The sequence below is a fragment of the Myotis yumanensis genome, unplaced genomic scaffold, assembly GCF_028538775.1.
Source record: "Myotis yumanensis isolate MYYU_CA2020_CCGP unplaced genomic scaffold, mMyoYum1.0.hap1 SCAF_3, whole genome shotgun sequence".
Lineage (NCBI taxonomy): Eukaryota > Metazoa > Chordata > Mammalia > Chiroptera > Vespertilionidae > Myotis > Myotis yumanensis.
The window spans coordinates 87,557,230-87,570,524 of NW_027223754.1; the positions used below are offsets into that span (position 1 = coordinate 87,557,230).

The 13,295-nt window shown below is 45.5% G+C and overlaps 1 protein-coding gene across 2 annotated transcripts in view; it reads left to right on the forward strand.

The window, feature by feature from the left end:
- Positions 1 to 13,295, forward strand: part of CDADC1 (cytidine and dCMP deaminase domain containing 1) — an 86,751-nt gene that overhangs the window by 18,476 nt on the left and 54,980 nt on the right. For both annotated transcript variants that reach the window (XR_011470777.1, XM_070409068.1), the window contains exon 4: positions 7,257 to 7,434. Coding sequence is in view for 1 of the 2 variants with exons in the window: in XM_070409068.1 (XP_070265169.1) it covers positions 7,257 to 7,434 (178 nt within the window). In the remaining variant the exon portion in view is untranslated. The remainder of the gene's footprint in view (positions 1 to 7,256; positions 7,435 to 13,295) is intronic.

Consider the following 13,295-nt stretch of genomic DNA (forward strand, 5'->3'; position numbering starts at 1 on the left):
CAGCACAATTTACAATAGCTAAGATCTGAAAACAGCCCAAGTGCCCATTAGTAGATGAGTGGATAAAAAAGCTGTGGTACATGTATACCATGGAATACTATGCAGCAGTAAAAAAGAATAATCTCTTACCCTTTGAGACAGCATGGAGGGACGTGGATAGTATGATGCTAAGTGAAAAAAGTCAGAGAAAGACAAGTATCACATGATCTCACTTATATGTGGAATTTAATTAATAAACTGATGAACGGAGTGGTTCCAGAGACATGGAACAGAGTGCAGAAACTCAGAGAGAAGGCAGGGGAGGGTGGGTGGGTGAGAGGTAACTAACCAAAGACCTTGTATATATGCATAACCCATGGACACAGACGGGGGTGGTGAGGGCCTAGGGTGGGGGTGAGGGTGGGTTGGAGGGGGTCAATGAGGGAAAAGGGGGAAATATGTAATACTTTCAACAATAAAGATTTTAAAAATCAATAAAAATAAATGGTGTTGGCAAAATTGGACAGGTATACGCAAAAAAACTAGACCACCAACTTACATCACACACAAGAACAAACTCAAAATGGATAAAAAACTTAAATGTAAGTCGTGAAATATTAAAAATCCTAGAAGAAACTATAGGCAGCAAAATCCCAGACATCTCTCATAGCAATACATCTAAGGCAAGGGAAAGAAAGGGGCGGGGGGGGAGGGGGGTAGGGGGGGTGGGGGGGGGAGTGGGACTACCTCAAAATAAAAAGCTTCTGCACAGCAAAAGAAACCATCAACACAATGAAAAGGGATCCCATCCTATGGGAGGACGTAATTGTCAATGATACATCTGATAAGGGGTTAATTTCCAAAATACTAGGTGTACCAGTTAATAATGCAGATTTTTTTCAATAGATGGAGCTACACATATGTTGATGTATATGCGATTTGATACGTATGCTATTTTGTTGTATTGACAGCAAGCTCCAAAACCTCATGTCAAATTTGCTGAAGGTGTTAACATCAGATACTTTTACGCTTAAAAATGTTGAATTTCATGCCAAAAAAAGAGCATTTGCGGGAAGTTTTAATTCGTTACTTTATTTTGAAGAAAAAGTCATTGTTTACTTCGGAAAGCTTATGGTGAACATGCTCCATCTCAAGATACTTGTGAATGCTGATTTAAATGCTTTAAAAGTGATGATTTCGATGTGAAAGACGAAGAACATCCAGGTCAACTGAAAAAGTTTGAAGACCAACAATTACAAGCATTTTTGGATGAAGATGCGTGTCAAACTCAAAAACAACTTGCAGAAAGGTTAAACGTTGCTCAGCAAACAATTTCCAATCATTTACAAGCAATGGGAAAGATTTTAAAGGAAGGAAAATGGGTGCCACATCAACTGAACGGAACACAAATGGAAAACCAAAAGTCATCAGTAAAATGTTGCTTCAACAGCATGAAAGTCTGTTTTGCATCAAATTGTGACTGGTGATGAAAAGTGGATTTTTTTGAGAATCCCAAATGCACAAAATTGTGGGTTGATCCAGGTCAACCATCAACATCAACTGCAAGGCCAGATTGCTTGGGAAAGAAGACAATGCTCTGCATTTGGTGGGATCAGGAAGGTGTGGTGCATTATGAGCTTCTAAAACCAGGTGAAACCGTTAATACTGATGGCTACTGACAACAAATAACCAATTTGGACCACGCTTTGATCGTGAAACGACCAGAATGGCCCAGAAGACACAGCAAAGTAATTTTGCTTCATGATGACGCACTATCACACACTTCAAAACCAGTTAAAGACACGTTAAAAGATCTTGCCTGGAAGTATTAATTCACCTGCAATATTCACCAGACCTTGCTCCTTCAGATTACCACTTGTTCTGATCGATGGCACATGCACTTTCTGTGCAGCACTTCAAAACGTACGAAGAAGTGGAAAAGTGGGTCTCTGAATGGTTTGCCTCAAAACAAGAAAAGTTCTATTGGGACGGTATCCACAAATTACCTGAAAGATGGGGGAAATGTGTAGCTAGCGATGGACATTACTTTAAATAAAGCACTTTTGATGTTTCTCTGGAAGTTACTGTGTTTTCTTTGATTACAATATCTGCCATTATTAACCAGTAACTCAACTTAAGAAAAGGAAGACAGACAATCCAATTATAAAATGGGGAGAGGACCTGAATAGATACTTCTCCAAAGTGGATATTCAGATGGCCAAGGGACATAGGAAAAAATGCTCATAGTCACTAATCATCATAGAGATGCAAATTAAAATTACAATGAGGTATCACCTCACACCTGTCAGAATGGCTACCATCAACAAATGACAAGTGCTGCTGAGGATATGCAGAAAGGGAACCCTTGTACACTGCTGGTGGGATTGCAGACTGGTGCATCCACTATGGAAAACAGTATGGATTTTCCTAAAAAAATTAAAAATAGAACTGCCGTTTGTCCAGTGTTCACACTTCTAGGAATATATCCTAAGATACTTGAAACACCAATCAGAAAGAATATATGCACAATGTGTTTTTAGCCGAGCTATTTACAATAGCTCATATGTGGAAACAGCCCATGTGCCCATCAGTAAAAGAGTGGATTTATAAACCTGTAGTACATTTTACACAATGGGACGCTATGCAGCCATAAAAAGAAGTTTTTTATGCCTGGCCATTGTAGCTCAGAGGTTGAGTGTCTACGTATGAGCCAAGAGGTCATAATTTGATTATGGGTCAGAGCACATGTCCAGGTTTCTGGCTCAGTCCCCGGTGTGGGGCATGCAGCAGACTGCCAATCAGTGATTCTCTCCCATCATTGATGTTTTTATCTCTCTTTCTCCCTTCCTCTCTAAAGTGAATCCTATATAATAAAGAGCTAATATGCAAATGGTCATCACACCCTAATGCCATCACACCCTAAGGCAGGGGTGGGCAAACTTTTTGACTCGAGGGCCACAATGGGTTCTTAAACTGGACTGGAGGGCCGGAACAAAAGCATGGATGGAGTGTTTGTGTGAACTAATATAAATTCAAAGTAAACATCATTACATAAAAGGGTACGGTCTTTTTTTTTTTAGTTTTATTCATTTCAAACAGGCCGGATCCGGCCCCCGGGCCGTAGTTTGCCCACGGCTGCCCTAAGGGCTCAAACACTCAACACTGGGGAGAGAAGAATGGTGACCAGCCAGGCTGCAGTCCAGGAGAGGGACAAGCTGCCTGCCCTGCAGGCCCTGGGCACCAGCTCCTGTGCCTGCAGCCTGGGAGAGGGACAAACCCCCAGGCTCAAGGTACTGGGTGCCTGCGGCTGCGGCCCAGGCAAAGCCGCCCACCCACGGTCCCCTGCGGATGTGGCTTGCCAGGGCAAAGCCAGCCCGGGTCCTGGGTGCCTGTGGCCGGCCAGAGGGGGGTAAGCCTGGGTCCCAGGTGCCTGCAACTGGTCAGAGAAGGGAATCCTGGGTCCCGGGTGCGGGGCGAGGCAGAGGTGGTTAAGGGCGATCAGGCCAGCAGGGGAGTAGTTAGGGGCGATCAGGCAGGCAGGCAGGTGAGCAGTTAAGAGCCAGCAGTTCTGGATTGCGAAAGGCAGTCAGACATCCCCTGGGGGGTCACGAATTGGAGAGGGTGCAGGCCGGGCTGAGGGACTCCCTCCTCCCATGCACGAATTTCGTGTACTGGGCCTCTAATATCCTATCTAATAATAGAGAAACATGGTAATTAACTGTAACTTCGCTACCCTTCCCATTGGCTAATCAGCAAGATATGCAAATTAACTCCCAACAAAGATGGTGGCCGGCAGCCATGCAGCTGAAGCGAACATGAGGCTTGCTTGCTCCAGTGACGGAGGAAGCCAAGGTTCCCCGCCTGCCTCAGCCCAGCTCTGAGCTCCAGATGCAACAATGTTGCAATTATAGAAGCTAAACAAACCCAGAAACCTGCTTTCAGCCGCCAGCGGGCTCAGAGCTTAGAGCGCCAGTGATGGCAACAGAGTTTCAATTATAGAAGCTAAACAAACCCAGTTACCTGCTTTCAGCCAGCCACAGCCTCAGAGCTGGAGCCGGCTCTCAGCTCCAGTGACAGCTACAGAAGGTAAATAAATCCCAGAAAAAAAAAAAAGAGAAAAAAAAGAGGCTGGGAGCTTTCGTCACCTGCCAGCCTGAAAACGGCCCTCAGCCCCTCACCCAGGCTGGCCAGGAACCCCAGTGGGGACCTCCAGCCTGAAGAGGGTGTGACCAGCTGCAAACAGCCATCAGCCCCTCACCCAGGCTGGCCAGGAACCCCAGTGGGGACCTCCACCCTGAAGGGGGTGTGACCAGCTGCAAACAGCCATCATCCCCTGATCCAGGCTGGACAGGCACCCAAGCGGGACCCCCACCCTGACCCGGGACACCCTTCAGGGCAAACCAGCCGGCCCCCACCCGTACACCAGGCCTCTCTCCTATATAGTAAAAGGGTAATATGCAAACTGACCCTAACAGCAGAAGGACTGGGAATGACTGGACACTATGACACACACTGACCACCAGGGGGCAGACAGTCAATGCAGGAGCTGCCCTCTGGTGGTCAGGCGCTCTCACATGGGAGGAGCTCTGCTCAGCCACAAGCCAGGCTGATGGCTGCCAGTACAGTGGTGGTGGTGGGAGCCTCTCCTGCCTCCTCAGCAGTGCTAAGGATGTCCGACTGCAGCTTAGGTCTGCTCCCTGTTGGCAAGTGGGCATCCCCCGAGGGCTGCCGGGCTGCCAGAGGGATGTCTGATTGCCAGCTTAGGCCCAATCCCCCAGGGAGCAGGCCTAAGCCAGCAGGTGGTCACCCCCGAGGGGTCCCAGACAGCGAGAGGGCACAGGCTGGGCTAAGGGACCCCCTACCTCCGAGTGCACAAATTTTTGTGCACCAGGCCTCTAATATATATATGTGTGTGTGTGTGTATGTGTGTGTGTGTGTGTCTGTGTGTCTGCATGTATGCGTGTATTTCTCTTATCCTTTGATACAGCATGGGGAGACCTGGAGAGTATTAAGCTAATTAAAATAAGCCAGTCAGAGAAATTAAAGTATCACATGATCTCACTTATGTGTGGAATCTAATGAACAAAAACTGACAAACAAAATTGATCCAGAGACATGAAATCTTGCAACAAACTGTCAAATCTCAGATGAGGGGAGAGGGGGCGAGGCGAGCAGGAGATTAACCAAGGAAATTTTATGCATATATGTATAACCCTAGACACAGTCAATAATGCGCAAAGTCCTGGGTAAGGGGTGGGAGGAGGGGGTAAATGGGTTGAAAAAAGGCGACATCTGTAATACTTTCCACAATAAAGTTATATTTTTAAAAAGTGATAAACTTGGATCTTTTAAAAGGTGGTTCTAATAAAAATAAATAAATTGGTTATGAGTAACAATTTTTTAAAAAGTCTTTTGTGGTCAAGGTTTCTGGCTTTATTTCTGTGTACTTAACAGAAAACCTAAAACTGAAATCACTTAATGGCAGCCATTTCCATTGGTCACAATTGGTTCAGTTTAATAAAATGGGCTCTTGCATGGTAACATCTTTTGATAAGGCCTCACCAGTTCTTTTCCTAAGTTACAATTTTATTTTTTCTTAGAGAGAGTGGAAGGGAGGGGGAGAGTTAGAGAGAGAGAAATGTCGATGTGAGAGAGACACTTTGATAGATTGCCTTCCCCACATGCCCCAATCACGGCTAGGATCGAGCCTGCAACTGAGGTATGCACCCCTGACTGGAATTGAACCTGGGACCTTTCATTCCAGAGGCTGACACTCTATTCACTGAGCCAAACTTGCTAGGGCTCCTAAGTTACAATTTAAAAAAAAACAAGAACAATTGCTTGAAGTATTCAGAAGTAGATATTAACATATACTTTGTAATTGAGAAACATAAAACTCCAGAAAGTTTTGGGATGGGAAGGGAAAGAGTTCACAAATTCAAGGTAAATTTAAAGCTTATTTTAAAAGCCAATATAGATAGATCTTTAATATAATAGATGTACTTTGGTTATAAATATTATAACTGAAAGATTTTTGTATTCCTTTTAAATGTTGCTATAGTTTAGGACATGGTTGGTTAACTTAGAAATGGAATTCTGTAAAATCTTATTTATACCCTTTTTAAGGCATTTTACAAAATATTCTCCATAGTGTCAAACATTTATACTCATAGCTGAAAGTGAAACTTGACTATATTAGTTAATATAACATTGGTCTGATGTTTAAAATGATTTTAAATGTGTCCTATTGGATATAACTGAGAGTAAAATTGCTTTGAAAGGGAGTAGGGAGACAAGTTCCCCTCATATTGTAACAATTAGTCCAGAACCCAAGGATCAGGTTTACTTGCCTAACTGCAGTCTTACACTAAAATAGCTGACACTGTTTTGTGCCTTACATAGAACTGATTCTTATCTTAGCCTGTTTTATCTGATAGTAATATTGTTACACCAGCTTTTCTGACTAGTATCTGTATTAGTTAGGACATTTTAGGTTTAAAGTAACAACTCTTAAGAGCTGCAACCTTCAGGACTTAAAAGCAGAGTTAGCCCGATCCACCACCTGTGGGTGGGATAATGCTGCGGTTACTGCTCTGCCTTTGAGTTCTCTCTTTCTAATACCCGAAGTATGTTTTTTATTCTTCTGAGCTTGACTATACATTTAAAAACATTTTTTATTATAAATAATATATTTGTTGGAAGTGGAACCACATTAATCTAGACTGCCATAGTGTTAAAAATTGCTTTTATGAAAGAAGTTGAGAATTTTAATCAGTATTTTAAATATTTTAAAAATTAGGACTACCTCTCCTTTAGTTCTGCTGTTTACCATCTGTGGGACTTTCAGAAAGTCATGTAAACTTTCCAGGATTTACTTACTCATGTGTAAAATCAGTTTTCCAAATTTATTTTATGACCATCTAGAAGCTTAATACTAAAAATAGTCCTAGACTAGATGCTACAAGAAAAAAAAGTCAAATTGACTTGGGTCTTGCCTTTTACTAAGTCAAAATGTATTCATTTCTCACTAGGACTTTATTAATGAGAATTAAATGCTTAATTGATTAAGAAATCGTAAATTTACGATTTAGAACATTTCTGGTATAAAGCCAGTATTAAATATTCAAAAATTTGAGGACCTAATGAAAAATATGCTTTTGTTTAACCTGTTCAAGTAATGAGTGAAACAAATTTTTATGTTATTATTAAAGTATAATCCATGATATCATCCTTAGCATTTATAACTAAATAAATTATTATTTTGTGTTTTAATGTAGGTGAAGAAAACTGGTCTTGTGGTGGTGAAAAACATGAAAATTGTTGATCTTCACTGTTCGAGTGAAGAGTTACATGCTGGGAAAATTGCTCTTATAAAACATGGCTCAAGGCTGAAAAACTGTGATCTTTATTTTTCCAGAAAACCATGTTCTGCTTGTTTGAAAATGATTGTAAATGGTAAGTGTAGATAAGGCTTTGTTGGGGATTACTAACATTTATCTGAGAATAGTCAGTGGAAACAAATTGCATAAGTACCACAGAAGTACTTTAGAAATATATATATATATCTAAAGATAGTTTTATATACCATAAGAAGTCAGAAAGCTTGTATTCTGGTCTCAGATCTGTCACTAACTAGTTAGATGATGCTTCATGTAATAGTAGACTGAAATGAGCTGCTATCTTACATAATAAACTAGAGGCCCGGTGCACAAAAATTTGTGCACTAGGTGGAGGGGGGTCCCTCAGCCCGGCCTGTGCCCTCTTGCAGTCTGGGACCCCTCAGGGGATGACCACCTGCTGGCTTAGGCCCGCTCCCCAGGGGATTGGGCCTACGCTGGCAATCAGACATCCCTCTGGCAGCCCGGCAGCCCTCGGGGGATGCCCACTTGCCAGCAGGGAGCAGACCTAAACTGCAGTCGGACATCCTTAGCGCTGCTGAGGAGGCAGGAGAGGCTCCCACCACCACCACTGTACTGGCAGCCATCAGCCTGGCTTGTGGCTGAGCAGAGCTCCTCCCATGTGAGAGCACCCTGACCACCAGGGGGCAGCTCCTGCATTGACTGTCTGCCCCCTGGTGGTCAGTGTGTGTCATAGTGACCAGTCATTCCCAGTCCTTCTGCTGTTAGGGTCAGTTTGCATATTACCCTTTTACTATATAGGAGAGAGGCCTGGTGTACGGGTGGGGGCCGGCTGGTTTGCCCTGAAGGGTGTCCCGGGTCAGGGTAGGGGTCCCGCTTGGGTGCCTGTCCAGCCTGGATCAGGGGATGATGGCTGTTTGCAGCTGGTCACACCCCCTTCAGGGTGGGGGTCCCCACTGGGGTGCCTGGCCAGCCTGGGTGAGGGGCTGAGGGCCGTTTTCAGGCTGGCAGGCGACGAAAGCTCCCAACCTCTCCTTTTTTTCTTTTGGGATTTACTTACCTTCTGTAGCTGTCACTGGAGCTGAGAGCCGGCTCCAGCTTGAGGCTGTGGCTGGCTGAAAGCAGGTATCTGGGTTTGTTTAGCTTCTATAATTGCAACATTGTTGCATCTGGAGCTCAGAGCTGGGCTGAGGCAGGCGGGGAACCTTGGCTTCCTCCGTCACTGGAGCAAGCAAGCCTCATGTTCGCTTCAGCTGCATAGCTGCCGGCCACCATCTTTGTTGGGAGTTAATTTGCATATCTTGCTGATTAGCCAATGGGAAGGTAGCGAAGTTACGGTTAATTACCATGTTTCTCTATTATTAGATAGGATACCTAATATGCAAATTGTCCCCTCGACCAGGAGTTCAAGTAGGAATTTGACCAGGGGGCGGGGACGGTCCCTCCCCCCAGCCAATTGGGGGCGGGGCCAGCTGGCCAACTGCCTGCGGCCCATCCCCTCAGCCGGTCCCACCCATAATCGGTCCCCGCACACCCTGATCAGGGCCAGGGCCAGCCCACCAACCACCCACGGCCCCTCCCCCCGGCTGGCCTAGTCCCCCATAGGCCCCCCCTACCCTGATCAGGTGTGGGGCCTGCTGGCCAACCTCCCACGTCCCCTCACCCTGGTTGGCCCGGCCCAATCGGCCCCAATCAGGACGGGCCAGCTGGACCCCATCCGTGCACTAACTTGTGCACCAGGCCTCTAGCCCTATGTAATAAAAGCCTAATATGCTAAGTGTCAGACCGTTTGTTCGACTGTTCAACTGGTCACTATGACATGCACTGACCACCAGGTGGTAGACACTTCAACCAGTAGGTTAGCTTGCTGCTGGGGTCCAGCCGTTTGGGACTGGGTGAGACAGCCCAGACATGCCCTGGAGCCCTCCTGCGGTCCCTCCCCAGCTGGCCAACCTCTTGTGGTCCCTCCCCGGCCGGCTGGCCCTGATCGGGACTGGGCGAGATGGCTCGCACATGCCCTGGAGCCCGGTCCCTCCCCGGAACCAATTATATACTGGTGGGGTCCCTTGGCTTGGCCTGCACCCTCTTGCAATCTGGGACCCCATGGGGGATGTCTGCAGGCCAGGCTGAGGGACCCCACCAGTGCACAAATCTGTGCACCGGGCCTCTAGTAACAAATAAAACACTAAAATTTCAGTGGCTTAATGTATTAGGCATTTATAACCCCTGTAGAGTAGTTTATCCATGGAGGATATGTTCCAAGATGCTCAGTGCATGCTTCAAACTACCATATTAAACTCTATATATGTTGTTTTTTTCCTATGCAGACATACCATTTCACCTAAAGGAAGCACTTTACCACTTCCCTTTAGTACATCTGAATTGCCAGCATCACTACTCTTGAGCTTTGGGGCTATTAATAAGTAAAAATAAGTTACTTGAACACAAGCACTGTGATAGATAACAATGATTCTGCAATAGTAGATCTGATAACCTAGAGAACTACTAAGTGACTAGTGGGCGGGTAACGTTTACAGTGGAGATACTGGACAAAGGGATGATTTATGTCTAGGATGAGATGGAGTGGGATGGAGAGATTTCATTACACTATTCAGAATGGCGCACAATTTAAAACTTGTGAATTGTTTATTTCTGGAATTTTCCACTTAATATTGGTAGACAATGATTGACCGTGGATAACTGAAACCACAGAAAGCGAAATTGCAGTTAAGGTGGCACTACTGTAATATCCCAATGCAGTTGTTGCTGAACAGCAGACAAATTTCTCCATGTGGTTGATTCATGGGCCTAGGTATCTTCTGTGGTGTTTTTGCTGTCATTACCAACGGCCCTGCATCCCTAGTCCTCTGCATCCAGACTGAGAAAGAAAATAGAGAAGGCATACCTGCTCTTAAAATTCCTGGCCTGGGCCCTAGCCAGTTTGGCTCAGTGGATAGAGTGTCAGCTTGCGGACTGAAGGGTCCTGGGTTCGATTCTGGTCTGGAGCACACCTCAGTTGTAGGCTCCATCCCTGGCCCTGTTCGGGGCATGTATGGAGGCAACCAGTTGATGTGTCCCTCTCACATTGATGTTTCTCTCTCTCTCTCTCCCCCTTCTCTTCCACTCTCTCTAAAAATCAATGGAAAAATATCCTCAGCTGAGGATTAACTAACAAACAAATCCTGGCTGGGAAGTCACATGCATTATTTCTGTTCATATTCATTGTGGGAACTGTAGTTCCTGACTGGGCAGCTGCTTCCCATTGACTACATTTTGGAAAGGATAAACACAAATTATTAATATACTAGAGGCCCGGTGCACAAAATTCATGCCGCGGGGGGGTGTCCCTCAACCCAGCCTGCACTCTCTCCAATCTGGGACTGCTGGCTCCTAACCGCTCGCCTGCCTGCCTGCCTGATTGCCCCTAACCGCATCTGCCTGCCAGCCTGATTGCTCCCTAACTGCTCCCCTACCAGCCTGATCGATGCCTAACTGCTCCCCTGTGGGCCTAATCGCCCCCAACTGCCCTCTGCCACCGGCCTGATCTCCCACAACTACCCTCCCCTGCCACAACCTATCTCCTCCACCAGGACCCACCTCCTCCGCACGAGCGGTGGAGACTCTGGAACTGGCCTCCTCTGTGCTGCGCGGAGCTGTGGGACCCCCAGGCCTCACCTTGCAGAGCAGCCGACGGCCCCGCCTCTACTGTGCATGCGGCCATCTTGTGGCGGCCATCTTGTGGCGACATCGCGCGAGGGCGTGACACCACCTAGGCTTTTATTATATAGGATAGCTTTCCATTTCTGTCATACAGGGCTACTCACTAAAACTCTTTGTAATCGTGATTCTTTTTGCCTCCAGGTAAGTATGCAGACCATTCTGCTATTTAAAATATATCTTCTTTTTAAAATATGTTTTTGTTGATTTCAGAGAGAGGGAGAGGGAGAGAGATAGAAGCATCAATGATGTGAGAGTCATTGATAGTCTGCCTCCTGCACATCCCCTACCTGGAGAGCGAGCCTGCAACCCGGGCATGTGCCCTGACCAGGAATCAAACCTTGACCTCCTGGTTGATAGGTCAATGGTCAACCACTGAGCAACATCAGCCAGACCAAAAATATCACATCTTTTACATAGGTACTGCTGTTACAGGAGGAATTAATGGCCAGATTTCCCAGACATGAGTGGGAGTGAGGCTCTTGGGATATTGCTGAAGTAAGCATTTTCAGAAGCCCCCCTGGGAGGATGGGATGTGGAGAAGGCTTTATTTGTATGAGGTTGCATTTTTTAGGTTGCAGTGCCCCATTTCCCCAAGCCAGTTCTGAAAGAGGGGCAGCTGGGAGTTCAGCAAAGCAGAAGCAGGTCCAGTGTACAGAGCTTCCTTTCCATATTGCAGTGGAGTATACTTTAGTATTTATTTATTTATTTATTTATTTATTTTAATATATATATTTTATTGATTTTTTACAGAGAGGAAGAGAGAGAGATAGAGAGTTAGAAACATCGATGAGAGAGAAACATCGATCAGCTGCCTCCTGCACACCTCCTACTGGGGATGTGCCCGCAAGCAAGGTACATGCCCTTGGCCAGAATCGAACCCAGGACCCTTCAGTCCGCAGGCCGACGCTCTATCCACTGAGCCAAACCGGTCAGGGCTACTTTAGTATTTAGTCCATTAATCCATTGTGGGAGTCCCACATGGCAGCCCCTGTAACAATAGTCCCAAGAGGGCCTGGCGTGTGTGTGTGTGTGTGTGTGTGTGTGTGTGTGTGTGTAAAAGAGAGAGAGAGAGCATGCATGCCCGCATGAGCTCACATCTTTTTTTTTTTTTTTTTTTTTTTTTTTTTTGAGCTCACATCTTTGTTTATAAATTTAAATATTTAGGTTTTGTGCATTTGCAGTGACCACGCCCATCCTGGCCACTAATTTGTTCCCAGGTATAACTGGCCAACAGGTAGGCATGTTTCCACGTAACTCAGACCTTACTGGAATTTACTGAGTGATGAGTGATAAAGGTGTCTTTTGTTATTCATTTCAACCACACCTGAGTTTCCGTTCATGAAGTGATGTTTGGAAAACCCTTATGGATGGGTCTTGGTTGCCAGGGGAACCAACCAAGTGATTAGAGGGTTGGAACTTTCAGCCCCACCTCCCAGACTTCTGTGAAGGAGAGGGACTGGAGTTTGAGTTCTATTACCAAAGGAAATGATCAAACATGCCTTTGTAAAGAAGCCTCCTTTGGAGAGCTTCTGGGGGGAAAAGGCTGGTATAGTCCCCAATGCTTTTCCTCAAGGAGTTATTGGCGGCTAAAAATAACAATGGAGCACATCATCTAGTACCAAATGAATGAGATGGGCTGTAAGTAATAGGTTAGAGGAGAAATAGTGATCTCTTCAGGTTAGCATGTTATGAAAGGCTAGGGCTTAGGCCAGCTGTGGGCAAACTACGGCCCGTTTGAAATGAATAAAACTAAAAAAAAAAAAAAGACCGTACCCTTTTATGTAATGATGTTTACTTTGAATTTATATTAGTTCACACAAACACTCCATCCATGCTTTTGTTCCGGCCCTCCGGTCCAGTTTAAGAACCCATTGTGGCCCTTGAGTCAAAAAGTTTGCCCACCCCTGGCTTAGGCTGTATCTTGCTGGGTTAGAGGTAGAGGAGGAGGAATACATCCTGAATCAGGGAAACAGCACATGTGGGGTAATCAGGCTGTGAAATGCAAGGTTCCAAGGGGTCAGTATTTTTTTTTTAAAAAAATTTATCTTTGTTGTTGAAAGTATTACAGATGGCCTCCTTTCTATTCCCTCATTGACCCCCATCCACCCCGCTCCCGCCCCCTCCCCAGGCCTTCACTGCACTATTATCTGTGTCCATGGGTTATGTGTGTATATATATATATATATATATATATATATTCATTCTTTGGTTAACTCTTCCTGCTCCCTTGCCCCCCTT